The sequence below is a fragment of the Argentina silus genome, assembly GCF_951799395.1.
Source record: "Argentina silus genome assembly, chromosome: 4".
In the NCBI taxonomy this organism is placed as follows: Eukaryota; Metazoa; Chordata; class Actinopteri; order Argentiniformes; family Argentinidae; genus Argentina; species Argentina silus.
The window spans coordinates 3,205,030-3,230,394 of NC_139658.1; the positions used below are offsets into that span (position 1 = coordinate 3,205,030).

General features: G+C 47.8%; 2 protein-coding genes and 1 long non-coding RNA gene across 4 annotated transcripts in view; 1 reads left to right on the forward strand and 2 right to left on the reverse strand.

Annotated features, from left to right (window-relative positions):
* lrig1 (leucine-rich repeats and immunoglobulin-like domains 1) overlaps nt 1–7,648 on the forward strand; it is a 33,289-nt gene extending 25,641 nt beyond the window's left edge. For both annotated transcript variants that reach the window (XM_083668834.1, XM_083668835.1), the window contains 8 exons: nt 386–457; nt 726–889; nt 1,246–1,584; nt 2,118–2,399; nt 3,624–4,058; nt 4,246–4,377; nt 4,637–4,918; nt 5,528–7,648. In XM_083668834.1, the coding sequence (XP_083524960.1) occupies nt 386–457; nt 726–889; nt 1,246–1,584; nt 2,118–2,399; nt 3,624–4,058; nt 4,246–4,377; nt 4,637–4,918; nt 5,528–5,697 (1,876 nt within the window). In that variant the 3' untranslated portion in view covers nt 5,698–7,648. The remainder of the gene's footprint in view (nt 1–385; nt 458–725; nt 890–1,245; nt 1,585–2,117; nt 2,400–3,623; nt 4,059–4,245; nt 4,378–4,636; nt 4,919–5,527) is intronic.
* Nucleotides 7,649–8,940: 1,292 nt separating this feature from the next.
* The window catches only part of slc25a26 (solute carrier family 25 member 26), a 37,457-nt gene continuing 21,032 nt past the window's right edge, over nt 8,941–25,365 (reverse strand). Inside the window, exons 6-10 of the mRNA XM_083668079.1 lie at nt 20,449–20,493; nt 17,316–17,385; nt 15,348–15,412; nt 13,035–13,108; nt 8,941–9,362 (exon numbers count right to left, since the gene is read on the reverse strand). Coding sequence (XP_083524205.1) covers nt 9,266–9,362; nt 13,035–13,108; nt 15,348–15,412; nt 17,316–17,385; nt 20,449–20,493 — 351 coding nt within the window. The 3' untranslated portion in view covers nt 8,941–9,265. The remainder of the gene's footprint in view (nt 9,363–13,034; nt 13,109–15,347; nt 15,413–17,315; nt 17,386–20,448; nt 20,494–25,365) is intronic.
* On the reverse strand, nt 21,582–23,289 carry LOC310803350. The gene is made up of 3 exons (XR_014554177.1): nt 22,273–23,289; nt 22,093–22,181; nt 21,582–21,956 (listed from the first exon to the last, which is right to left on the reverse strand). It is a non-coding gene; the product is annotated as an uncharacterized lncRNA (long non-coding RNA).

Here is a 25,365-nt window from a genome sequence, read left to right on the forward strand (position 1 = left end):
TCGTAGAAGAATTGGAATTTATATAAGCTGTTTCACAGGCACTGGCCGTTAGAGAGAGAGAGAGAGAGAGAGAGAGAGAGAGGGAGAAAAAAAGAAAGTGATTGAAAAGCTGGAGTATATTCTTGCTCTAACATGCCTGAATCTTTCCACCTTGTTTAAAGTAAACTTTTCAGAAAGAAAGGACACTGCAAGCCAGGCTGGTCCCGAAACAGCTGTGTGTGTGTGTGTGTGTGTGTCTGTGTGTCTGTGTGTCTGTGTGTCTGTGTGTGTGTGTCTGACCAAGGTAACACTCCAACTTTGCTGTGTGTGTGTGTTTGCCTAATATGTGTGTTCCCATGTCCTCGTTCTCTCATGGCTCACAGTTTACCGTTTAATGTCCCAACAGGAACCTGGGAGAGAACGCCATCCGCTCCATCCAGCCAGAGGCCTTTAGCAAAATGAGGAACCTCAAGGACCTGTGAGTGTTTAATGACTCACCACGCACACACACTTGCTCTCACACACTTGCGCTCACACACACACACACACACACAGACTTTCACACTGTCACTGGAATAAGTGATTCTCCCCAAGACTTTATATATAATAATATGTCGCTGCTGTAGTCATGGAAAAAGAAAGGCACCAAAATCAAAGCAAGTCTTTAAAAGCCAACCTAACACCTCTCAGCCCTAACCGTGGTCCCCTCCCCTCCCCTCCCCTCCTCTTCTCTTGTCTCCTCCCAGGCTCATCCAGAGTGACAGTTTTCTGTGTGACTGTCAACTACACTGGTTCCCCGAGTGGCTGGTGACACGGGGGCTGCAGACGAACATAGATGCCGCTTGTGCCCACCCCGAGAGTCTGAAGGGTACCAGCATCTTCCAAGCGCCGGCAGAGAGCTTTGTGTGTGGTGAGTTGTGTGTTTGTGTGTTTGTCTGTGTGTGCGTGCGTGCTAGTGTTAGTGTCAGTGTCGATAACAGCCAGATGGCCAATAGACTCCAGCTCCATGTTTGTATTGTGTGTGTTTCTGTTTGTTTTTGGTGTCTGTGTTTGTGCTCAGATGTGCTAATCCTTCCGTGCCTGAGTTGGCGTGTGTGTATGTTTGAGTTTTGATGTGTTTGTTGCACAGAGATTTGCAGATGTGTGTAGTCTTACACTTAGCTCATAATCCTCTCTTTTCTTCCCCTCTCTCATCTTCCTCTCTTCCTTCCTTCCTTCCCTCTGTCTGTCCTCCCTCCATCCCTCATCCCTTTATCCCTCCTTTAGATGACCTGCCTAAGCCCCAGATCACTGTGCAGCCGGAGACTACAGTAACCGTCCTGGGCAGTGACGTGCGCCTCACGTGCACGGCCGCCAGCAGTAGCTCCTCCCCCATGACCTTCGCCTGGCGCAAGGACCAAGAGCTGCTCCGCCACGCCGAGACCGAGAACTACGCCCACGTGCGTGCTCACCACGCAGGCGTGCACGAGGCAGGCGGCGTGATGGAGTACACCACCATCCTGCACTTACGTCACGTGACCTTTGCCCACGAGGGACGCTACCAGTGCATCATCACCAACCACTTTGGCTCCTCCTACTCCAACAAGGCCCGCCTCACTGTCAACGGTAGGTAAACGACACTGGTGTGTGTGTGTGTGTCCACGTCTGTGCTATGGGATTGTTTCCTCTCGATACGATTGTGATTTAGGAGCTGTTCTGCTGAGTTAGCCTGCATAAGAGTTGTTCTACCTCAGGACAGATTGAATCAGATTAGTGGTCATTCTGAGGTCTTCTTCCTGGCCTCTACTCAGCTTGAACAAAGTTCTCTCTCTTTTTCTTTCCGTCTGGGTGGAATTTGGAACAAATTGATTTAGCCGTGCCGACAGTGCCCATCTATTATATGCTCTGTCAGCTTGGCCAACAGATGCAGAGTGATTGTCTGGAGCTTGGTCCCCTGCCCACCCAAAATCAAACCCGTCTCTCTAACCCAATCAACCAGCCATGAGTCCTGAATTGTGTGTCTGTGTCTGTGTCTGTGTCTGTGTGTGAGAGAGAGGGGGTAAAACCGACTATTGTGTTTAACCACTTTGCTCAACCAGTTGTGTCTAACCCAGTCTCTCCTCTTTTTTTTTTTCTTCTTTTTTTTCCTCTCCTCACAGTTCTTCCCTCGTTCGTGAAGACTCCTCGTGACGGCACCATCCGTACAGGCACCACAGCCAGGCTGGAGTGTGCTGCCGAGGGCCACCCCACGCCCCAGATCGCCTGGCAGAAGGACGGCGGGACGGATTTCCCCGCCGCCCGCGAGCGCCGCATGCACGTGATGCCCGACGACGACGTGTTCTTCATCATGGACGTGAAGCCCGAGGACATGGGCGTGTACAGCTGCACCGCCAAGAACACGGCCGGCACCGTGTCTGCTAACGCAACTCTCACTGTGCTGGGTAAGACCCCGCCCCCAAACCCCACCTCCCCTTCATATAGCATCAAATTGGTGTTGTCGTATTGTATTTTTGACTGATTTACATAACATTGATTATTTTCTCATCCAAAAACAAACACTTGCTCCAAGCCCAGTTTAGAATTGGTCAGCCTCAGGCCTTGGCTTATTTGTTCTGTTTTCTCACAGCTGTGGCCTCATTCTGGGTCAGGGGTTAGGGGTCAGGGCTGGGGTCAGATGGGGGGAGAGCGAGGGGCGGTGAGGGAGGGAGGCCTCACAGAGGGGTGTTTGTTACCCATTCTCACCCCTCCTTCTCCTCTTCCCCCCCTTCTGAGTGGGAGGGGCAGTCAGGCCTCCTGGACTACAGGGCTCTGTGCTACAGTTCTCCTACAGGGGGTTAAAATGGAGGGGTGAGGGCATGGCCAATTTGGACTCTAGAAGTCATATGTTTAAATGCATAGGGAGAGTCTATGTAGTTGGTGTGACTTTACATTACGTAGTCAACACGTGTGACGGTTTGGTCTATATATAGTAGTAGTTTGTGCTAAATGTACTATAATGGTTCATCAAGCAGGACTCAGGAGTGGGTTGGTAATGTGTGACATGAGTTGCGGCCAAAGCTGAGGCCTTGTATGAAGAGGAGGGGAGGAGGGGGGGGGGTGGGTGAAGTGAAGGAGAGGGGGAAGAGAAGTAGAGGGAAAGAGAATAGAAGAGAAGGGAGCGGGGGAGACTGAAGCGGGTTAAGTGAGATCTCTTAATCTGTGTGTTTCCTGCTGAGAGGGAAGTGTTCTGTCAGAGTGGAGAGGCCTTCTCTTCTTCACCTCCATGGTGTGCACTGTTACTGGCCAGCCCACGTGCTACTGAGAGGTCAGAGTTGTACAATGCTAGGTCTAATGATGTATGACGCATGAAGTGGTTTCAGTTATGAGTCTACAAGTGAAGGTGGATTAACTTGAGCTGTTTGTTGTGAAAGTTGTAATGGTCCACGCATGTGACCATGTCATAGCACGGACTCTTCCTCCCTCATCATGCCAAATTCATAGTGTCATTTCACTTCACTTCACTTTGTCTGCTGAACCATACATAGAGCTGCAGTGAGCAGTCCGTTTTCTCCGATTACCGGGTTGTGTGTTGTTTGACAATGTTAATGGTATATAACAGAGGTTAGGGATGATGTCATATGAATGGAGTTTAACCTTTGACCCCCCTCCCCCCCTCCCCTCCAAAGAGACTCCCCACCTGGCCCAGGAGTTGGAGGACCGCAACGTGGTGGTGGGTGACACCGTAGCCCTGCAGTGTAAGGCCCTGGGCAGCCCCCCTCCCCGCATCACCTGGCTCAGGAACGACCAGCCCCTGCGCCCCTCGGACCGCCACCACTTCACCCCCGGCAACCAGCTGCTGGTGATCGGCAGTGCTTCCCTGGAGGACACTGGGCGCTACACCTGCCTCATGTCCAACACGCTGGGCACGGAGCGTGCCTACAGCCAGCTGATCGTCCGGAAGCGCCAGCAGTCGTGTGCTCCACCGCCCGGCCCCAGCACCGTCACCGTGGGCATCATCGTCATTGCCGTGGTGACCAGCATTGTGGTGACATCGCTGGTGTGGGTGTGCATCATCTACCAGACGCGCAAAAAGAGCGAGGAGTGTAGTGTCACCAACACAGGTGAGAAGAGGGCACACTGAACACCTGGAGGGGAGTCTGTCTCCGTTGGGGGGGTGAATAGTACACTTATCACAGAGAATGGCTGCATATTGTTCTAACATGCCTAGACTTCACTGTATTATGTTCTGATCCACTCATTTCTTACTGGTCCTGACTGTCTGTTCTCCCCCCCCTCCCCTCCCTGTAGACGAGACCAACGTGCCCCCTGACGTCCCCAGCTACCTGTCGTCCCAGGGCACGCTCTCTGAGAGGCAGGACGTGTGTATACGCGTGGAGGCCAGCGGCGGACCCCAGCCCAACGGACACATAGACACTTCAGGTACGACTCCAATCTCCCTGAAGAGTCTCCCTAGTTTCGAGCTTGGTTTCCTATATGATCATCCACTCCCCTGTGACTGATCTGCTGTTACATTCAATAGGATTTAGAGATATTCATTTAATGACTTTTGAGTATCTCTGTCCATCTCTGTTTGCTCTACCTCCCACTATACATTCTTGCTTTTTTTTTTTTGCAGCCAGACAGGCATATAAATTCTATTGTTAATGTGTGTCGTTCAATCTCTGTGTTGCTGATGCAGGTTATGACGGTGCTGTGGTGTGTACCGACTGTATGGAGAATGGGAACAACTACTCTAATGACCTAGACTACATGTCGCAGGGGCTAGGCCCAGGGGGGCTGGAGTACCAGCAGCACCCCTATCCCATGGAGTACAGCCCACCCTTAGGGGCAGACACAGGGCCCTACACGGCCCCCCACTGCAACGGGACCCCCAACGGAGTCAGGCGGGACGTTCAGCCACATGGGTTTCCAAGCAACCACGACACAATGACGTCACAGAGAAACCACAATGACAGAAAAGGTACAAAGCGACGATGAATTGAACTTTGTATCTAAGCGTTTTCGCATTTAGTCAGGCTCCCTTTTTCAGTCCAGTTGATGACGTTATTGGAAATCTTAGAAACTGTTTTTTTTTATTATTTCTTTAAAGTGCCCAGCTGTGTAGGTGACCTTGTCACGGTGAATTGCAGTGAAGGGGAGTGTGACGGATAGACTTTTGCCAATATTTGACAGTGTATCATAGCTGCATGCCAAAAGAACGCCTCAGGATACCTCCCACCTTTAGTCGAAATGAAAAGCAGCGTTGAGTTCCCGTCGCTGCCAGACTCGCTGAAGAACAGGGCAGGCCTGCTCTTGTTCTGAGATGCTGTTCCTTTAGCAAGGAACGATCCGAGTGGAATCATGCCCCCACCCCTCACCCCCCCCCCCCCCCGGAATGCTGATTCTGACCTCATAGCGTCAAAGTAGCAGTATGGACACATTCCATAGCCCATAGCCTAGAGCTGTGTATGAATGAATGTCTTAGTGTGTGTCTGTCTGTCTGTCTGTCTGTCTGTCTGTCTGTCTGTCTGTCTGTCTGTCTGTCTGTCTGACGCGCCATTGATTCTCCCCTCTCTGTGTTTTCTCTTAGGTCCGTCAGTGAACAGGACAGGACAGACAATAGTGTGCTCCCCATCCCAAGAGGAGTCCTTCCACAAGCCCATCAAACTTGCCCCTGTGACGCAGACTCTACTGTCCAACGGACACGCTCCCAGAGCCTCCCAGACTGACAGCACCCCCCTCAGGAGAGCCAGCGACTAGCAGGCCCCCCCCCCCCCCCCCCCCCCCGATCCAAATCCCCTAAACACACACAGACTCGTGCTAACTGTAGCGCCGAGCGAACTTGTTCTTTGCACTGGGAAATGAACTGCTACCTCAACCAGAGGAGATCCCCACCCCCTGTTTGGACTAATGGGGGAGGGATAGGAGAGGGGAAAGGGGTGGCGTCCGGAGTTTGAAGGCGAAGCTTGTGTGGGTGGCGTCCCATCTGAGCGTATCAGCTGTACATACTTATAACCTTCCCTTGGGAGGTGTCAATCAAATCCTAGCTCCAAAAAAATGTGACTTGCATTTGAAGCATGCAAATGTAGGGAATATTGTACAGTTTATGTGTGTGAGATAAAGAGAGATATACCATTGGACATTTGACTTGTACATAAGAGTTTTCATATATTATATAACTTTTACAAAAGAGTATTTGAATTTATTCTGTGCATGACAAAGAAATGGAGTGATGGTATTTTTGTTGTCTTTTTAAAAAAAAAAAAACAAGCCTTTCAGCTTTTACCAGCTTCAACTGCGGTGCCTTATTGCATGAACAAAGAAACCAAGAACCGGACTCGTAGTATATCAGAGATTTTTGTGACAGCTATCGGTACACTCTTTGTCATACCATGGATACACTTTATTGCACTTGAATATTTTGACAAATGCTGCCAGTCATGGCCTTATATAAAACCACAACTCATACTGACAGGTATTTTATGAAGGAAGAGCTTTGATTTAACTTATTTGGGTACGAGATATGGTACAAAATAGAATTGGACATTTGCGGGGGGGGGGGTAAAACTAGGTTTTGGATGTTGAAACATGTTTGTACTCATCATACACAACTTGTGGGAATGCAGTTTAGGTACATGATGTAACCCAATAGGAATGTAGACATTTCTAGCCCTCTTGTTGTCAGGAAACATGTCACATGTTTGACGTTGCCATGATGTCAGTTTGTGTCATCAAGGCTCTTCCATCTGTTAAGGTACTATAACTACCAAAAAGCTGCTTCAGTTGCCTTTGGTTTAAAGACGATCCTACTCTGTGCTTTCAGCTCCATTCGTTTTCATAGTTCCTTATTTGGCCAACAAAATATCAACATTCTTTTGAATACACATTTGTAATGAATGTGGACCACCATTTCTAGTACGCCATAATGTTGAGCTGTAGCATTAACCTGCCAAGCTGTTAAAGGGAATAAGGATGTCTTCTCACCTACTGTACCAGGAGGGCACCTTGACACTGTTGTCATACTGCAGAACTGCCATCATGTGTCTCTCTGTCAAACTGTTGTGTTCACACAGGGAATGGCCAGTATTTAGCCTTTGTCAGAACACCACATAATAATAATAATAATTATAATAATAATCAATCATCATCACTATGACAATGGTACAACATGTCTAATGTTTGAACTACTTTATTGGTACAAACTGAAGACACCCTCTTTCTGTGAACAGCTTACTGTTGGGAAACTTGTGAAATGTACTCTTACCAAACCTAAGAGAAAGGCAGTATAAAGCTTCCTGTCTCAAGGCCTGGTTACACTGGGCTTGACTCAACAAGACACAGTGAATGTTAAAGGTGTTCTAAATACATTGTCTGTCTAATGTATGCATGTGTTTCGCCATTTTACAATTGTCTGTAACATGTAGTTTTCCAGGTGGCCTTATTGAAAATGGCTCATATTGATGTCAGAAGGCATATTCTTCTGGGTTCATCTGATTAAAAGAGCTGTCATAACTGATACAACAAATCAGATGTTGTCATTTGTATTTATCCCAGTGTATCCAGGTCTGAAGGGGTGAAGCGCAGTTCATTATCTGCTCAGATTAATTTATTGAAATAAACTGTCTGAAACCATTGTACCAATGTCAAAGCTAAAACATTGAAGTGTCTAACATGGCATTGAAGTGTCTAATAAAATCACATTTTGCTATTATACCTGTTGAGTTGTTTTCCCTTGCTTTGTGCTATTCTTCAATGGTGTATGTGGGCCAGGCAAAGCTAAAAGAGGAGGCTTCTACAATGGTCCCTCAACCAGCTGCGTTGCATATGATAGCATATGGGTGGACATGGAATTGCAATCAACTCTAATTCCATGGGGGTACATTTGACACAGGGACACTATAATTTCACTACCTCAACCTCAAAAACACAGATTTGCTTCTGCTGAAACATAAATACGTATGAAGTCGATCTTGAAACCAGAGTTAACTTCAGGTGAACTACCAAGTCAGCAGGCGTTTTTCCTCTTGGTCCGTTTGCTCTGCTGAGTTAAGTGTGGGTCACTGCCTGGCCAGAATGTGCATTCCAGATGGACGTCCGTCAGTTGGTGACTGACAGCCCCCCCAAGACTGCCACTGGCCCTCTGCTGCAGCAATCAAATGCTGCACATTGTTCCCCAACAGCCTAGTGACAGGCTCTGTGACAAACACACACACCTGTGTGGTCATCCATCTCCCTCTCACCCTGGCTTTAACGGTACTCACCTCAACTACTCTGTGAAGGACACCATGGGGGTTAACATAAAACATTATCACTGTGGTAAACCTACCACCTGTTTTGGGGGGTAAAATCTATTTGAAAATTCATAGATTGAGATTGATGCTTGCTTCATACTTTGGATGTTCATAAGGTACAAGAGAGTAAACAAGTTAATCTATTCTGGATTGATTATAATTATATTTTATTATTTTTCTATTTTGGAGAAAACAGGTGGTCAATAAAGAACAGCAATATGTAACAATAACCCCCCCCCATGGGAGTTGGCTAATGTCCATTATTGCAGGTAGTCTATCCATTGCTTTCAAGTTTTACAAGTTCTCAAATCCTCTGGTGAATGAGTGTGTATATCCACCCATCCAGCAGACTTACAGACACCTCTACCACTGATATAATACAGCTTGCAGGTGGATGAGCTCAGCTCTGCTCTAATAGATCGTTCTTGTAGTGAAATATGACTGTCCCTCTGGTGGGTCTAAGGGGCAGGTGGTTTTCTTCACCGTATCCCCTCACTGAAACCCAGAGGAGCAGTAACCTTGGGAGGACACACTACTGCGACACCACTCTTCAACATCTTTCACTACCCAGCTTTAGACAATCAATGAACAAATGAACCATCTGAAAGCAGTGCTGGGGAAAAGAAAATAATCACACAAACTTCCCACAGTATATATATAAAAAAAGGTTTAATACCATATCCACACACATTTTCATTCTCATACAGCGGAGAAACTCATAACAGTATACATTTCAGGTTTGAAAACGATCCCTGTTGTTAAATAAGTGGAATCTGGGCCGTTAAACTCTATCTGCAGCTCACTGATGAGCAGGAATGCAGACCTCTGGGTAATGTGATCGGGGATGACTCTTCCCCAGGCCAGGCAGCAGGCACCAGGTGTCCCTCCTCTCCTTGGGCCCTAAGAGGGCTGGTTCAGCCTGGGACAGGGATGATGCAGGCCAGGGGTCACCAGGGACGGATATCTACCTTGCGTCCCCCCCTCCTATCCTCTGCTCTTCCCAGATGAAGGCTAGAGACAGGTAAGGGATGGGGCTGTTATAGCAGGGTGAGCCGGACCTTCTCATAGGCACCCAGGAAGATGAAGCCGCCCATACTGATGAAGGTAATTCGCGGTATACTGCCAGCAAACAGACTGGAAGAAGAGAAAGAGAGAGAAAGATTAAGGGTTGTGTATCAGGGGGTGAGAAAAATATCTCTTTCAAACCATTTTTAAACATTTGATCCAGAAAATGACAATTCATGTCTTTGGGTTGAAGCCTTTTCCAATGTGACTGGTCCTTTGTATATACTAGACCTGGCCTACATTATTTTAGCTGACCTGTGATTCCTGTAAGCGATTAGAGCCTGTTTTAGGGGTCTGAAAAGGCTGTTTTAAGGAGCAGATGGGTCTCAGAGGCTGTTGACGTTGTGGGGGTCAGGGGATGTGACAGGCCATGAGAGTGCGCCAGTATCCCAAGGCCCTTTTCCACACAGCTGTTTTAGGGATTAGAGCTGAACCCCCCTCTAGGCCTCCCTGGAGCTCTCTCTCTCTCTCTCTCTCTCTCTTTCTCTTTCTCTCTCTCTGTGCATGACTGATGGCCAGATGACATCCACACGTCCCTCTGCTGTCCATCCATCCACTCCACCCCCCCAGCCCCCCCCCCCCCCCCCCCCCACCCCCCTACACACTCCGTCTCTCTGTCTATCCAGCAACAGCCCCCTCAACTGGCTCTGCTCACACACATTACGCATTCCTCTCCCTCTGTCTTTCTCTTTTTCTCGCTCCATCTCCCACTCTCTCTCTGTCGCACACGCGCTCACTCCATCACTCTTTCTGTCTCCCCCATCTCTCTCTCTCTCTCTCTCTCTTGTTTTCGCCCTCTCTCTGTCCTCTCTGGCTGGACACACATTTGGCCCTGTCCACTGGACTGTTTTCTTGCTTACTGAGACCCCCACTCCGCCAATACGCCCCGTGACTCATCTGTCCTGGCCTTGTGGGTGTGTGTGTGTGTGTGTGTGTGTGTGTGTGTGTTCTGAATGTCATGGAGGCAACCGGACTGTCCTACACACCATGCGGAATGGAGTGGCGTGGAGAGTGAGGGGTGGGGGGTGGTGGGGGTTGGTTTTATAGGCCCCCCATTTAGAAATGGGGTCACAAATGGTCTAACCGCTAATACATCAATTTTGTCAACTGCAAAGCTGTACAAGGTGCCAAGCATATCAGGGATCTCTCAACTATCCCAGCCATTTGCACAACTCCACGTTTCAGAATGCTCCTGGTCGGATCGGGTGTTTTGGAAAGAGAGAGGGAGAGAGAGAGAGAGAGAGATGGTGTGTGTTTATGTGTCTAGAGAGAGGATTACAGAGTGAGTGTGGGTGTGTGTGTGTGCAAGAGAGAGAGAGAGAGAGTGTGTGTGTGTGTGTGTAAATGTTTAAGCTGGAACAAATGAGCGAGAGGAAATTTCTCAAAGTGTGTCATCCTGCCCTTCAGGCATCCTGCCTGCAGTTATCACCACCCACTGAAATAGATATGTGTGAATGGTAACCTTTTAACTGACACGCATTACACTCAAATACTGTACCTTCACAAAGAAACAACAAAAAGTTTCCAATGTGCTCATCTGGTACATGAAGCTCCAGCCAATGTTATGAAAAACTATAGACAAAAATAAGATCCCATTTTCGGTATCTGCCCATGTAAAACCATGGTTGTCTCAACATTGCAATTCTAAAAAGGATGAATTCTCAATCCTCTAGGCAATATGCTCTGGCTCGGCCCAACCGCGTGTCACTTCCTGTCTGTGATCAGCCCCACCTGTGGAACAAGATGTCGGACAGCTTCTCCCATCAGCCCCAGGGGCTCTCTGACTCACTGTGACATCACCGGCCCAGAAGCCATACATATCAGTCATACCCTCATCATCGGCCAATCACCTCTCAGACTCGTGACCACAGACTAAAAATAGCCACAGGCGTCAGCAGGGAAGGGTTTCTCATCATGAGCCTTAGGTGTGGATCACAATGAGGCTCAACGGTCCTAGAAACCCCTTCTCCTCTGTTCCTGTTGATCATTGTCACTGGTCTAAGAGCATCGGTGTCCATCTAAGTAGTTTAACAGTGGCCTCCTCTCCTCTCCTCTCCTCCATCTGCTCTGATGTGAACGACTAGGCGTATTTCTAGAAGGCAGCCATCTTGCAGTATTCACTTCTCCTAGAACTAATGAAGAAGAGGAGACAAGGACAGGACACCACCTTAAGAGTATTGAGATGCTCCCCTTGTTCGATGAAAGTGGTAGTAGGGCTCAAAGCCTGGATGTTGTGGTCACAAGTGCCATGTAGTGTCATGTACTGTAGTGTGTTCACCCTTGTTTTCGTATGTCTGGTTCAGTTTGGGCAGTGCGGGGAAATCTCACACAAGCTTAGCTAATGCATGGCGCCTGATTGCCCTGTTTTGATTCAGTTTCGGGTCTAGTTTTGTTTTGTCTGGTGTGCGGAGGTCTAGCGTTGGTCTAACGCAGCTCTAACACAGGGCTCTCCAGACAGATGGAAGCACTTTACGGCTTCACTAGACTGCAATTGAGCCTATTACCATAATTACAGTTTTAAAGCCCCAGCAATTTGTAGCAGGCATGCTCCAGCGGAACTGCCAAGGCTGTTTGCCCTATGGATTCACGGTCTCTCTCTCTCTCTCTCATATATATCACTATCAGAGGGGCAGGAATTTTCAGAATTCCTTCAAGGTGGTTATTGTGCTTGCTCCCTCAGCTGTACATAAAAACTCACGCTGCAGCTGGCTTATGAGTCAATGAAGATAATCAGTCGGAGGAGAAGAGAGGGAGAAAGACACAGGAAAAAAAAAAAGAGACAAAAATATCAAAGAGAGGGGGGGAACATCAAAGAATAGCCTTTCCGCGGGCCAGCTTCCCAGCTGGAAGACTAAGCTTTAGCGAGATTTACCGCAAGGGAACCCCACTATCACCTCCTATAAAACGGGCTCTTCAAAGGTGAGGGAAAATATATCTGTTTCACGAGCACAAGAGCCAAATAACAACAATCCCATAATAGTAGCTAGGTATCTCCCCCAGCCGAGCGTCTTTAAGGAACCTCCCAGATCAGAGAAGTCTTCCACATATAATTGCACTCTGATTAGATTCCATTACCGCAGCATACCCAAACAATTTCTGATAGGGAAGGAAGGAGGGAGAGAGAGAGAGAGAGAGAGAGAGAGAGAAAATGATTGAGCAGGCAAACTTTTGGCCCTGTCCCATGTTGTGCATCTTAACTAAATGATGGCGGCTCATATACAAAGTCCACTATTATTCATCCTGGCTGTTTGTTTTAGTGCTGGCAGCCAAGCAGTCCCACCAGACCTGGCCTTTTCTTTAGAAGACGTCATAAACACATCAAAACATTCAGCTCCACACATAAACCCTAAACTTGGCCACTGTAACGGCTTAATCAATACGACTACACACTAAAGTTATGTCTTTCTCCGAAGGCTCTTATTTCAGCTTTTTCAGGTTGTGGGGTGAATTGATGTGCACAGAGCGGTCTTTTTAGTCTCCAAGCGTCATTAACGTGAGGAATTGGAGGACTTGGAGGTCATTAATGTGAGGAATCAGATCATACAAAAAGAGGCCATTTTGAATAGGCTGAAATTAGAATAAGGCGAGAACAACCAAAAAAACATTTGAGACAACTTTCCAGGAACTGAAGGATATCCCACACTCATCTCTCAACTACCCCAGCAGAGTACTGTGGAGTATCGCTTGATCTATCTCCTCAATATTCCCTCGTGTGTAGTGTGTGCTGGGCCACATACTCACCCTGTCACTCCCCTGGTCTTCCACACATCGTACAGCACCGAGGGGATGTTTCCAATCGCAGTGGCTGTCCCAGCCTAGAGCAAAAGAGAGAGAACGAACAAAGAGAGGTGTGATGATGGATGGATCGTCTCCTCCACTTCCTGCCCCTTGGACAGACAGCCTGTTTAGTCTTCCTGAGGAGAACTCCCCCACCTTTCCTCTTTCCCCTCCCCCCCCCCATCCCTTCTCAGAGACAGCTGTGGCAGCACAGGTGACACTCATAACTGACATTGTGGCCTGGACTGTACATCACCCTGTATTTGCACGTATGTGTGAGTGAGTGAGTGAGTGAGTGAGTATGTATGTATGCTCTAAACAGCCAGACGCTCTCTTTCTGCAGTAGGCTGCGTGGGTTGTAAGAAGGGGTAAATCATGCAACATTTAATTGGTGAAATGAGAGAGAAATCCTTGATTCCTTCTGCTGACTGACAAAAAAAAGAAGAAAAAAAAAAGACTACCATTCCCCCTTGTTTCTATTGGAGGGGCTGCAAGAAACTCTTCTCTCCTTCACTCAACTGACAAGTTTTCTTTTCCTTTGCAGCCCTGGAGGGGAAAGGGGGAACAGAGGATTGCTCTCTCTCTGTCCAAAGTACACAGCCCACAGGCAACTTTGAGAGGGCCTTCGCTGACATGCAGGAAATATCTCTATCTACCTCTTATTCTCCCTCTCCTCTTCCCTCTCTCTATTTCTCTGACCCCTGTTCCCTCGTTATATCTGTCACTCTGTGTATTTGCTGCCACTAGAGACCGGCTGTAAAAGTGGGGTTCTCTCTCTCTCTCTCTCTCTCATATCTGTGTAGACACAAGCAAGGCAGTCAGTAAGGGCTGATGTTTTAAGGTAAATCTTGGGCCCTGTCATTGCGGTGAGTCCAAGTGGGTACTGTGTGTTCCAGGCTGAGGGTGGTGGTGGGCACATGCCAACCGAAGGCAGGGGACCTGTTATACAGTAGCAGTGTATTTCAGTGGTGAGTGTGTGCCATGCCTGAGGTAGTACCAGCAGGGTACTTTGAGTGGTTGGGTACAGCGTGTGCCAGGCTGTGGGCAGTGCAGCGTGGCAGGAGTCCTGTTCTGGGTGTTTTTACAGGTCCAGCTGGGCTCTGCAGAACTGCCACAACACGACCCCGGTGCCAACATCCTGACCTGACCCGTGTCGCCGAGCCAAAACCACCACCGCCACACTGCCACCGTACAACACAGCTCTTTCATTCTGCCCACCACGGAAAGAAAGGAACTTCACCTCCGCTACGGGAGAAAACTAATATGACAAGTTCCAACACCCCCCCCCCCCCCCCCCCACCCCCACACCATTATCCACCATCACCCTTCCTCCCCCCTTTCTTACTCCCCCTCTCCCCACCACACACTCCTGCCTGGGCTTGTGCTAGCTGGCGTGCAGCGGAACAGAGTGTGTGGAGAAATACTCAAGGTCAGGTGGTCTTATGCGGTTTCAACGAAGGCTTTGGAAATGCTGCATCATGTGTTCTAGTACTTATCCCAAGTATGAATTAGAACCCACAGTATTATGGAAGCCCAAGTGTCCTATACTCTAACTGTAAACTCTGTTTTAAAACACGTGTTTATGGCAAGTATATTATGGCACATTAGGCAGCATTACTTTAACAGCTTTCAACAGTCCGACTGAGGTATTACAGGACTTGTGAAATACACTACATCTCATTTGTCACGGGAGGAACAAAAAGAACAGAACACTGTCTTCTCCCAAGGACAGCGAAATGGGGGGGGGGGGGGGGGGGGGTTGCAACTGAACTCATAACAACTCCCCCCCCCCCCCCCCCCTCCCCCCCACTGACTCACACAGACACAAACCAGCGAGGCCTGCCAGACGTACACAGGAGCTTGAGACAGTAAACTCTACGAGAGAGAACCAGGACAGACAGAGTACAGCGCTGGGCTAGCACCAGGACACCAGCCTTCTGTTCCAACTCCTAACAGATGAAGAAGCCCGTCTTCAAACGTGGAAAATCCTCTGGACTTGTCCACATGTACGCTGGCTAACATTAAACATGCACAAAAACACTGAACGTTTTCCCATTCATCGCCATGATTGTTGAGAGCACTAAAATGAATTTGTGTGTCACTGTCGCTGTCCCTGTGTAACCCCCGGTTCTGTTCTGTTCTGTTCTGCTCTGTTCTCCGTGGTGTGTGTGTGTGTGGAAGTTTGTCTACATTAGGGACCTGGAGTTGGCTGCAGCTTTCTGCCTGCGAAGCATCATAAGACAGCAGTGTTTTAACTGTCACTGGAGCAGGTCTTACCTTGGCCAGCATGATCCTGGTCTTCGCAACGTCCAGAGGAGTGGTGACAAACGCCGCTACTCCACCTAGGCATGCAGAGGATGACACACACACACACACACACACACACACACACACACACACAACATTGCATAAATTTTCAATAAATCAATTCCATATAATATATCAAATTCTATGGTATGCATTCAAGGCCAGTGATCTCCCAGATCCAGCCCTGTCCTATTGCTGAACCAGATACACACACTTATCCCACTTCCCTTCCACTGCCAACCCACGCCATACTAAACACTCCAGGTCTATCCCCCCCGAGACACACACACACACACACACACACACACACACACACACACACACACACACACACACACACACACACACACACACACACACTTATCCCTCCCCTGACTGTTCTGTTTTATGCTGAGCTTGACATAATGTTACCCCCTTGAACACCCCCTCTCTCAAAATCCAGGCCAACTTGGAGACCCTGTATGCTTTGGGTTCCAGGGGTATCCCCATTGAGAGCTGAAGAGGGGTCGGGGTGCCAAAATCCACGCAACCTTCTCAGTGTGTGTGTGTCTGTGTGTGTGTGACTATCCTCCAAACATAGCAACTGTTTTCAGTAAACATGTACATAATGGGCCACTGAGGAACAGTGAGAGAGGGAGATAAAGTCTGACTATTCAAATGAGATACATTTACATGTTATGGAAGACATGAAATAACCATGGTTTTATGTTCTCAGCGTTTTACTAGTTTGAGCGCTGTTTGAGAATGAGAATGGATGTGACACGCTGCGTGTACATGTGACAAGTGTGTACTGCGTGTACAATCCATGGTCCCCCTAGTGCCCAACACTCACCAAGGACACAAAGATACACCATACAGACTGTATACACCCTGTTATAATCTTGGGTAAACCTCAAAGGCTACGGTATCCATGCAAAGCATTATAAATCTAGTCCCCTTTGGATTTGGGATCTAGAATTGGCTTGAAATCACATGACGACATCAACATGGAGATCACGGTCCGATGCAAATCAGTTTGTAATGTAAATTCAACTAAGCCCTACTGTCGCCTGGCAACGGAACTATCAATTCAACAGGAAGGTAAAGTGACAATGATGTCATGAGTCATTTACTTTACTTGATTATTCATGCTGAGCGGGACCACATACATGGGGCATGATATGAGGAAGTGGTGTGAAACATGAACATCCTTCTTGGACACCCTTGCTGAGAGAAAAGCAGTGGCTCCAGGTGGGGTGGGCGTGTGGCCATGTCTCTGGTCCTCGGGGGGGTGCAGTGTCCTCATCCCCCCAGCTCTCAGCTCCCATCAATCTGATCTCCCTGTCTGGCCTGTCACTGTGCACAAGAGTTATGGCCTGACTCTCAAACTGTCTCACTGGATCTTGTTTGCTCTCTTTCTCTCTCCACTGCTCTGTGTATGTGTGTGTGTGTCTGTCTCTATCTTTCTCTCTCTCTCTCTCTCTCTCGAACAGGGGGTCAGACAGCTGCAGGGGCCCTGTCCCATGGATGGGCCCCTTTTTCTCTCTCCTCCACTTCATCCTCCTCCTCCCCTCTCCCTCTTTCCCCTGATACTGCTCTGAGCTGGGCCAGAAAACTGAAACCTGCAGTACATTAGGAACACTTACCAATAGACTGATACAATCAATTGGACGCAATACACCAATAACTATCCATAACGAGAATCATCAGCCAATCAATGAAGGAGTGAGAAAAGAAAACAAACTAGTGTATTGTGTGTGAGTGTATGGACACATCATCTCTTCTCTCCAGGTCTGTGCCGCAGGTGAGAACACACGGTGCCAACTGAGGTAACCTGTGTGGAATCCTTCAGGAATGTGGATTGGGTAAACTTCATGTACTCCTGGCCCTCTACCCACCCATCCATCCCTCTACCCCTCCATCCCTCCCTCTCCCAAAGCACCATATAATCCCCTGCACCTGCAAAAGCTCCGCATACTGCAGCTTGCCAAGAGTAGAGCGTGTGACCTTGCCTCCATGACCACAGACTCTGAGAGCGAGAGAGAGAGAGAGAGAGAGAGAGAGAGAGAGAGAGAAAGAAAGAGAGAGAGGGGGAGGGGGAGGGAGAAGAGTTGTGGTTATTAGAGTTATCAGACGTATTAAAAACACATCCCAACCCTCACCGGGCCTGGGCTGCTGGACCTGGGGCTGGGAACCAAACTGCACGGCTATTTTTGAGTCTCAAACTGTCTCACTGGATCTTGTTTGCTCTCTTTCTCTCTCCACTGCTCTGTGTATGTGTGTCTCTCTCTCTCTCTCTCTCTCTCTCTCTCTCTCTCTCTCTCTCTCTCTCTCTCTCTCTCTCTCGTGATGTCATTCGCCTCTTTTCTCAAGCACAGTACATGACAAGAAAGAAGAAGGGAATTCGAAAAAGAAAGACATGAAAACATAGGCCAGGAGATGTGGAGTGTAGTAAAGTTCTTCAAAAAGCCCTCAACTCAGCAGAAAAAATCTGTCGATAAAGTTATACTGTACTCATATGCGAACATAATCATTTGTAAAGCTCTGTTATTTTATCATTTTCATGGGGGTTTTGCGCTGATCCAACAATCTCATCCAAGGAGGGGAAATAATGTAGCCAGCTGCAGAGATCAGAAGTTTAAACAACGTTGCCAAAGAGAGGGAAAACCAGCATTAGAACAACATTCACCATTTGGCTTAGGGAAATGGGCCAAGGTTGATAGATGAAACTTTCTGTGTTCCACATCTCTTTGTTCCATTTTTTTCAATGTTCCATTTTGTTTTTCAATGTTCCATATTTCTGTGTTCATTTTGTGGCAGTGTAGCTGTAGGCACTATGCTAGGTAGGCTAACCACAGGTAGAACAGGTTTGACAAGAATCCTGTTAGATTAGCACGGCTAACTCACAGCTAATTACACAACCTTATTTGGAGGTTTCTGGTTGCTTTCAATCTGTAGGATTCTTTCTTTCTTCCTGCGTGCTTGTATGACAGGACAGATTTTCAATGTTGATTGCCTGTGTTGGATCCAATAAGGAATTAATTTCTCGGTCTACTTGGGCTGCAGGTTCCATCTTAAAGACAAGCGCTCAGATAATAGCTGGTCCTCCTTTAAAAGGCATCTGAATATGTCAGTTTCCCTGGACAAAGCAGGGTCTGATTGCTTAAAGAGGAAAACTATTGAGGAACAGCATGAAATGATTAAACATATTTTCTTAAAGGGTACAACCCCCTGCAAGCTTAATCTGTAGCATGCATTCCCATTCTCTCTCTCTCTCGCACACACTTGCACACACACACACACGCACACACACACACACACACACACACACACACACACACGGGAGAGCTGTCTCTGTGTATAGGGCCAGGATGTGTCATGTGTATTCCATTAGGTTGCAGATTAAAAGGGAGACTTTGTTTTCCACTTCAAAGGCCAGCGTGCTGGGGAGTCCTCCACTCTCTCCTCCCTCTCCCCCTTCCCCCATGAATACATAATGGGAGTTAATGGTCCTGGCCGGTTAGGACAGAACCTCTCCATCACGGCCTCTCAATCACAATCCAAATGGGTGATGGTCATGATTGATGTTGGAGAAGATTGACTAGAACAGACTACTGTGGTTTGAAGGGTGTGTTGGTGATGACTTTGGCAGATCTGGTGATTATGGGGATGGATTCTTCGTGGTCTGTGACTGGAGAGACTGACAGCTAGACTGGCTTGCACGGGTGACGTGTGTAAACCTTGTTCTCCATCTCTCTCCCTTCCTGACTCTCTCTCCACCTCTCTCTCTCTCTCTCTTTCTCTCTCTCTGCTGACAGCTGTTCTGTGTTGGCTGTGGTGCTGGCTCTGTATGAAACAGAAATAAAAGGCTGTAACGCAGCACATTTCTACCCCCAGAGCAGATGTGAAACCCAGGGTGAGAATGCCACACACACACACACACACAAGTTGCACACGCAGGTCTGGTATTCAGAAAAAAACATTTTCTCAGAGAATAGGACAGAACAAAAAACGTTGCAGTCAAATTGCCAAAAAAGGAGTCCAAAACCTGTTAGCTAGCTTAGTTTTGCAGCTAGCCAACCCTCCCATTCTTCTCTATTGTCCTCTCTACGTGTCTGTGGTCTTTTCAGGCCAGAGATCTCAGGGAGAGGCTGCAGTACTGTACATCTGGGAGGGCGTGATGAGGGAGTTGAGGAGGTAGTAGTGGACAGTGGAGCCAGGAGAGAGAGGAGAGGACAAAGAGAGGAAAGGGTCAAATGGTGAGGGGCAAAGGAGAAAAGGGCGAGAAGAAAGGAGTGATGGGAGAGGAGAGAGGAAAAACACGAGAGGGGGGACATGATAGGAGGGAGAGGGGAAAGAGGAGAAAGGAGTGAGTAGAAGAAAGAGGGGAAAAGGGGGAAGGAGAAGGAGGAGGGAGGCCAGATTCCATCTCTGGCAAGGCGAGTAAAGCTCCCTCTCTAGTGGCTGTGTGCAGATGGCCTGGAGAGAAGGCCTTTGAGAGGGGTGACAAAGAGACGCTTGTGAATGACACATCTTATTAGGAGGACTAGAAAGTCTCTCTCTCTTTCTCTATCCCCTCTCCCCCTCTCTCTCTCTCTCTCTCTCTCCCCCCCCCCCCCTCCTGGTCCATACTGCTCTGCTGCCCGTTTGGGCCTAACGTTAATGGAATGTTATGCCCGCGCCCCCGAGACATGATGTCACCCTCACAAATGCTGCAAAAGAGAAACAGCTTTTTATGTGTCCAAGGACAGACAATGGAGAGAAAAAGGAAAGGAGAGAGAGAGAGAGAGAGAGAGAGAGATATGGTTGGCCATGGTCGGCGATCATGACAAATTGCAGCTCCATTGGATGGTAGCCGTGGCGACCCATTAAACCAGGGTGTAATTTTCCAATTTCTATCGCCGTGGCGATATGGGTGAATAGGGGGCCGAGTAAGTTGTAAATGTGTCAGGGCATAAGCACACTATTATAGCTTTACTACTGGATCATTACAGAGACAAATTACAGCACAGAGAGGGAAAGAGGGAAGGGGGAGGATAGCATGAGAGAGAGAGAGAGAGAGAGAGAGAGAGAGAAGATAAATGATACATACCTTTAGATATTCCCAAAGTGGAAACTGTACCAGAGCGAAGGGGATCTAAAAATAGAGAAACAATATGATTTGGTATGGACCATTAGACTCCTCTTGGTACAAGACTGACTCTGATGGGACTATTTTAAAACACATCGATGTCATCAGCATCCTCTTTACACACCAGAGCTATGCTACCGTTCCCTCTCTCCTGAGCAATATGACTTCATGTCATCGACACGAACAGGGAGGATGTGGACCATGGAGGGATGGTGAGGTGGAGGGTGTGTGTGTGTGTGTGTGTGTGTGTGTGTGTGTGTGTGTGTATTTATAACCAAGCATTGGTTCTCAAAGAGCCTTTCTCTCTCCCACACCCCTTCCTGACTTCTCTCTTTCTCAGCACTGATGATTAATAAATGAGAGGAGGGGCTGTGGTCAGGGGCTCAGTGATGGAGGGATGGAGGGGTGGAGAGATGGAGGGATGGAGGGGTGGAGAGATGGAGGGATGGAGGGGTAGAGAGATGGAGGGATGGAGGGGTAGAGAGATGGAGGGATGGAGGGGTAGAGAGATGGAGGGATGGAGGGGTAGAGAGATGGAGGGATGGAGGGGTAGAGAGATGGAGGGATGGAGGGGTAGAGAGGTGGAGGGATGGAGGGGTAGAGAGATGGAGGGATGGAGGGGTAGAGAGATGGAGGGATGGAGGGGTAGAGAGATGGAGGGATAGAGGGGTAGAGAGATGGAGGGATGGAGGGGTAGAGAGATGGAAAGTTCAGGATGTGTTCAGAGTGGGACAGAGCCCTGCCACTGGAAACGCTCCATCAGCTCACACAGGAAGTTACATAGAGAGGAAATCAATGTCACTGCCTGCTGTACACGGAGCGAGCGAGCGGGCGGGCACACACACACACACACACACACACACACACACACACACACACACACACACACACACACACACACACACACACACACACACACACACACAGTTGATTCCTCAAGGAGATATCTCACTCAAAAAAAGACACATTGCAGCATTTAGAATTGAATAATATTTTATTGTATTTATATATGCAAATATAAATCCTAAATCTTAATACTACTACTACTCTTTCTAAAAAAAGAGTTACTTGTCTGAGACAGACAGTAAGCCCATATCTGCAAGCAGATCCTTCTCTTTCTCCTCCTCAGTACTGAGCCACTGCTGGTCAGAGCTCACACGTTGTCTCCTCCCTGCAGGCCCCAATTCCTCCTCTGCCTTTCTCTTCCTCTGCTGTGACACGAGGCTCTTGCAGGTCTCTCTGTATGTCCTGTGGATACACTCAGCCCTGTCCATCAGCTCCCTGTAGTAACACGCCCAACTCCACCTTGTATCCTCAGATATGGATTTGTCCTGAATTAACCTATTGAGCTGGTACTTCAACATGGTGATATAATGTCGGTGGAAGTATTCTCTGTCCTGTTCGCGATAGCCGTCTAAGACGCAGGGGGCGGCCGCTTGCACTGGTGTGTGAGGCTGGTGAGAGGTAGGCTGGAGAAAATGAAGTGATGATAAGTTTTGGAGTTTATCCTAATTTTTATTATTTTTTAGATGGTGCAACAGCTTACAAACACTTCCGACAGTGTAGAGAGTTCAGTGGATTGATAGTGGATAGAAAGGTACTCACTGAAGTTGTGAACTGAGGCTGGGGTGCACACCTGCCTCCCTCCCCTGCAGCAGAGAGTCCAGACCTCTGAACCAAAGACTGTGTCTGACCTGAAAGTTACATATCCAAGGATTTAGAACTTATAAAATGAATATTGAGAAATACATGAACCAAAAAAAAGGATAATTGTTTGATTCTCACCATTGTTGAGGGCATTTGATGGTTGTCTAGAAAGAAAACGTCTTCCTTTTGCCATGAACCTCGGTCCAGACTGTTTTTGCGGGATACAGCAGCTCATTTTTTGAAAAATAGATAATTTTAGGTAGGAGAAAAATAGTCAAGTGTCGTGTCTAGCTGTTTTCACAAAGACTGAACATTGGCCCCTGTCAACCAAACATTCTAAACTCCAAAACTCTACTGAAGTTGCTATGACTGATTGTGACATCCTCCTATTCAAATGTAATTGCATTTTTATGATTTAGAATTGCCATGGCAATTAAACAGAATGTGTATAAAGTTTCCCAAAACTCCTGCTTAGCAACCAAATATTCTAATTTCAAACATTCTACCGAAGTGTATTTGATTGTGATGTCATCCTGGTCAAATGTACTTGCAGTTAGACTATCCGCTATATTTTTCCTCTACCTATGACCTATGAGAGAGTGTATTTAACAACTAGTTGTCTTTCTTAAATTGTAAATGTGTCCTAAAAAGCCTATATGTGTCTCACTAATGACTTTAGCACAGTGTTTGTTCTTCAAAGTCACTAAAACTAGGCCTTTCTGCTTATATGGTGAGGAGAGACCTCTGGTTCCAGCGGTGGAGAGCCCAGTTTCAGAAGTAGAAAAACAGACACCTGTGTTTTATTAGAGTGCTGATGAATTCAACCTTTCCAGACTGCAGCCACGGAGAGAGATGGGTTCTGGGAAGCCACTGATCCTGGACTGATTTATGGCTGGGTTTTACACCTCTGGCAGACACTGTGTGTGTGTGTGTGTGTGTCAGGCAGAGATGGAGCGTCTGTGTGCAGCACATGGTCAGATTTATATTGATAAGCCATTTATAGTGATGGGAGGGCTGAGGGTGAGGAGGAGAGCCAGACTAGAACTGACAGAGGCAGATTCCAGCTGTGAGCAAGAGAGAGAGAGAGAGAGAGAGAGAGCGTGAGTGTGTTATAGGGGCAGATACCTGAAGTGGGATGAGGGTATTACATGTGGCCTGACAGGTGACTGACTCAACATATATCACCCAAAAAAACAATCATGAGTCCCTACCCTCAGATTATCATTGCTTGGAGGAATGAGGGACAGAAGGAGAGAGAGAGAGAGAGAGAGAGAGAGAGAGAGAGAGAGAGAGAGAGAGAGAGAGAGAGAGAGAGAGAGAGAGAGAGAGAGAGAGAGAGAGAGAGAGAGAGAGAGAGAGAGAGAGAGAGAGAGAGAGATAGATAGAGATAGAGATAGAGATAGAGATAGAGATAGAGATAGAGATAGAGATAGAGATAGAGACAGAGACAGAGACAGAGACAGAGAAATAGATAGATAGATAGATAGATAGATAGATAGATAGATAGATAGATAGATAGATAGATAGATAGATACATAGATAGATAGATAGATAGATAGATAGATAGATAGATAGATAGATAGATAGATAGATAGAGATAGAGATAGAGATAGAGATAGATAGTCTTGAGTCTTCTCAGTCTTTTCTAGTGAGGCATGTCCCCTCTAGGCAGTGCCACCATATTAATATCCCAGAGTTCAGAGGGGCAAGCCACAAATCTGCTGGGCACATGCGGAGCGCGCCACGCCAGCGTGTATAAAAGGCACATACCTCCAGTGCTTACTCTGTCTCTCAGCCCTGCCTCATATAATGGCCCAGCACACAGGCCATGTTCAGCTCCGTAAAGCCTGCATGCCTGCCTTTGAGTCCAGCAGGCCAGTCATGGAGAGTGTGAGTGTGTGTTTATGTGTGTGTGTGTGTGTGTGTGTGTGTGTGTGTCTTCTCTGACCACCCTCCAATATAACATAACACAACATGGCGAACTCTCAGCAAACCCCAGAGGATCACGGGAGATAAAAGTGTGCATTGAGTGTGAGTAGCGCACCCCCTCTGCCCTCACCCCCTCTGCCCTCACCCCCTCTGCCCTCACCCCCTCTGCCCTCACCAACGCATGAAACGCTTCAAACAGAGAGGCTCAGGGCGAGGCGGCCCAAACCATGAGCTAGACGAACACGTTGAACAGAGGAGACCGAGGAAAGACATGTACATCTTTCGTGCGTCAAAGTCAAGTAAGTCAAATCACAAAGGTTTGAATCCAATGAAAAAACGGACTTGAGAGACCGAAGTTTTCCACCAACTGCCAGAGTTGATTTGGTTAAGTACAGAGGGAACGTAATCGCATGCAACCAGAGCCATATGAGAAGCCACTAAGTCACTAGTACGAGTGGTGGGACCAAAACAGAAAACACATTAACACATTGTTGTGGTTTTGCAAACATAGCCCAGTTGAAGGATGCGGTCCAACAACACGAGGCAGAGCGAGCAAATCGGTCCTGTTCTTTCTCCCTGTGGGTGCAATTGGGCTCTTGTCGGAAACAAGTTTTTCCGAAAAACTGGAACACGTCGACTCGCTTGAAGGGCCGACGTTGGGAAGGGTAGGTAAGAATGACACGCCACAAGAGGGTGAGATTTGTCAACCGCTCCCCTCCTCCTCCTCCCGCCTTCTCTGCATTCCATGACAGCTCAGCATCTGCTCCCAGGCCCCACAAACATCTGTGTCATTCCGCCTCCAGGGACAGGATTCCACTGGCTGTGAAACACATGGGACTGTGAGTCACATGGCCTTGGCTGGTGTATATGTGTGTGCGTGCGTGTGTGTGTGTGTGTGTGTGTGTGTTATATGTCTTTCTGTGTGTGACAGACAGTGATAGTACTTGGCGTGACTGTCAGGTACTTTATCATCTGGATATAGAGATTGTGTTTGCTTTGTCACTCTGATGTGTGTGTATGTGTGTGTGTGTGTGTGTGTGTGTGTGTGTTGCTAACTCTATCAGTATTCCGAGACACTCCAGGCTGTCACAGGCCCTTACCCAGTCAGTCGACGGCACGAAAAACACATGTCAAAATGTATTTAAATTGAGCCTGATTGCAGGGCCTGCAGTTGGCTGCAATTTGACAAATGACTTTAATAGGTCAGGCTGCACTCTCTGCATACTGATGAGCATCCGGAGAGAAAGAGAGAGAGAGAGAGAGATACCAGGAGAGAGAGAGAGAGAGAGAGAGAGCAAGAGA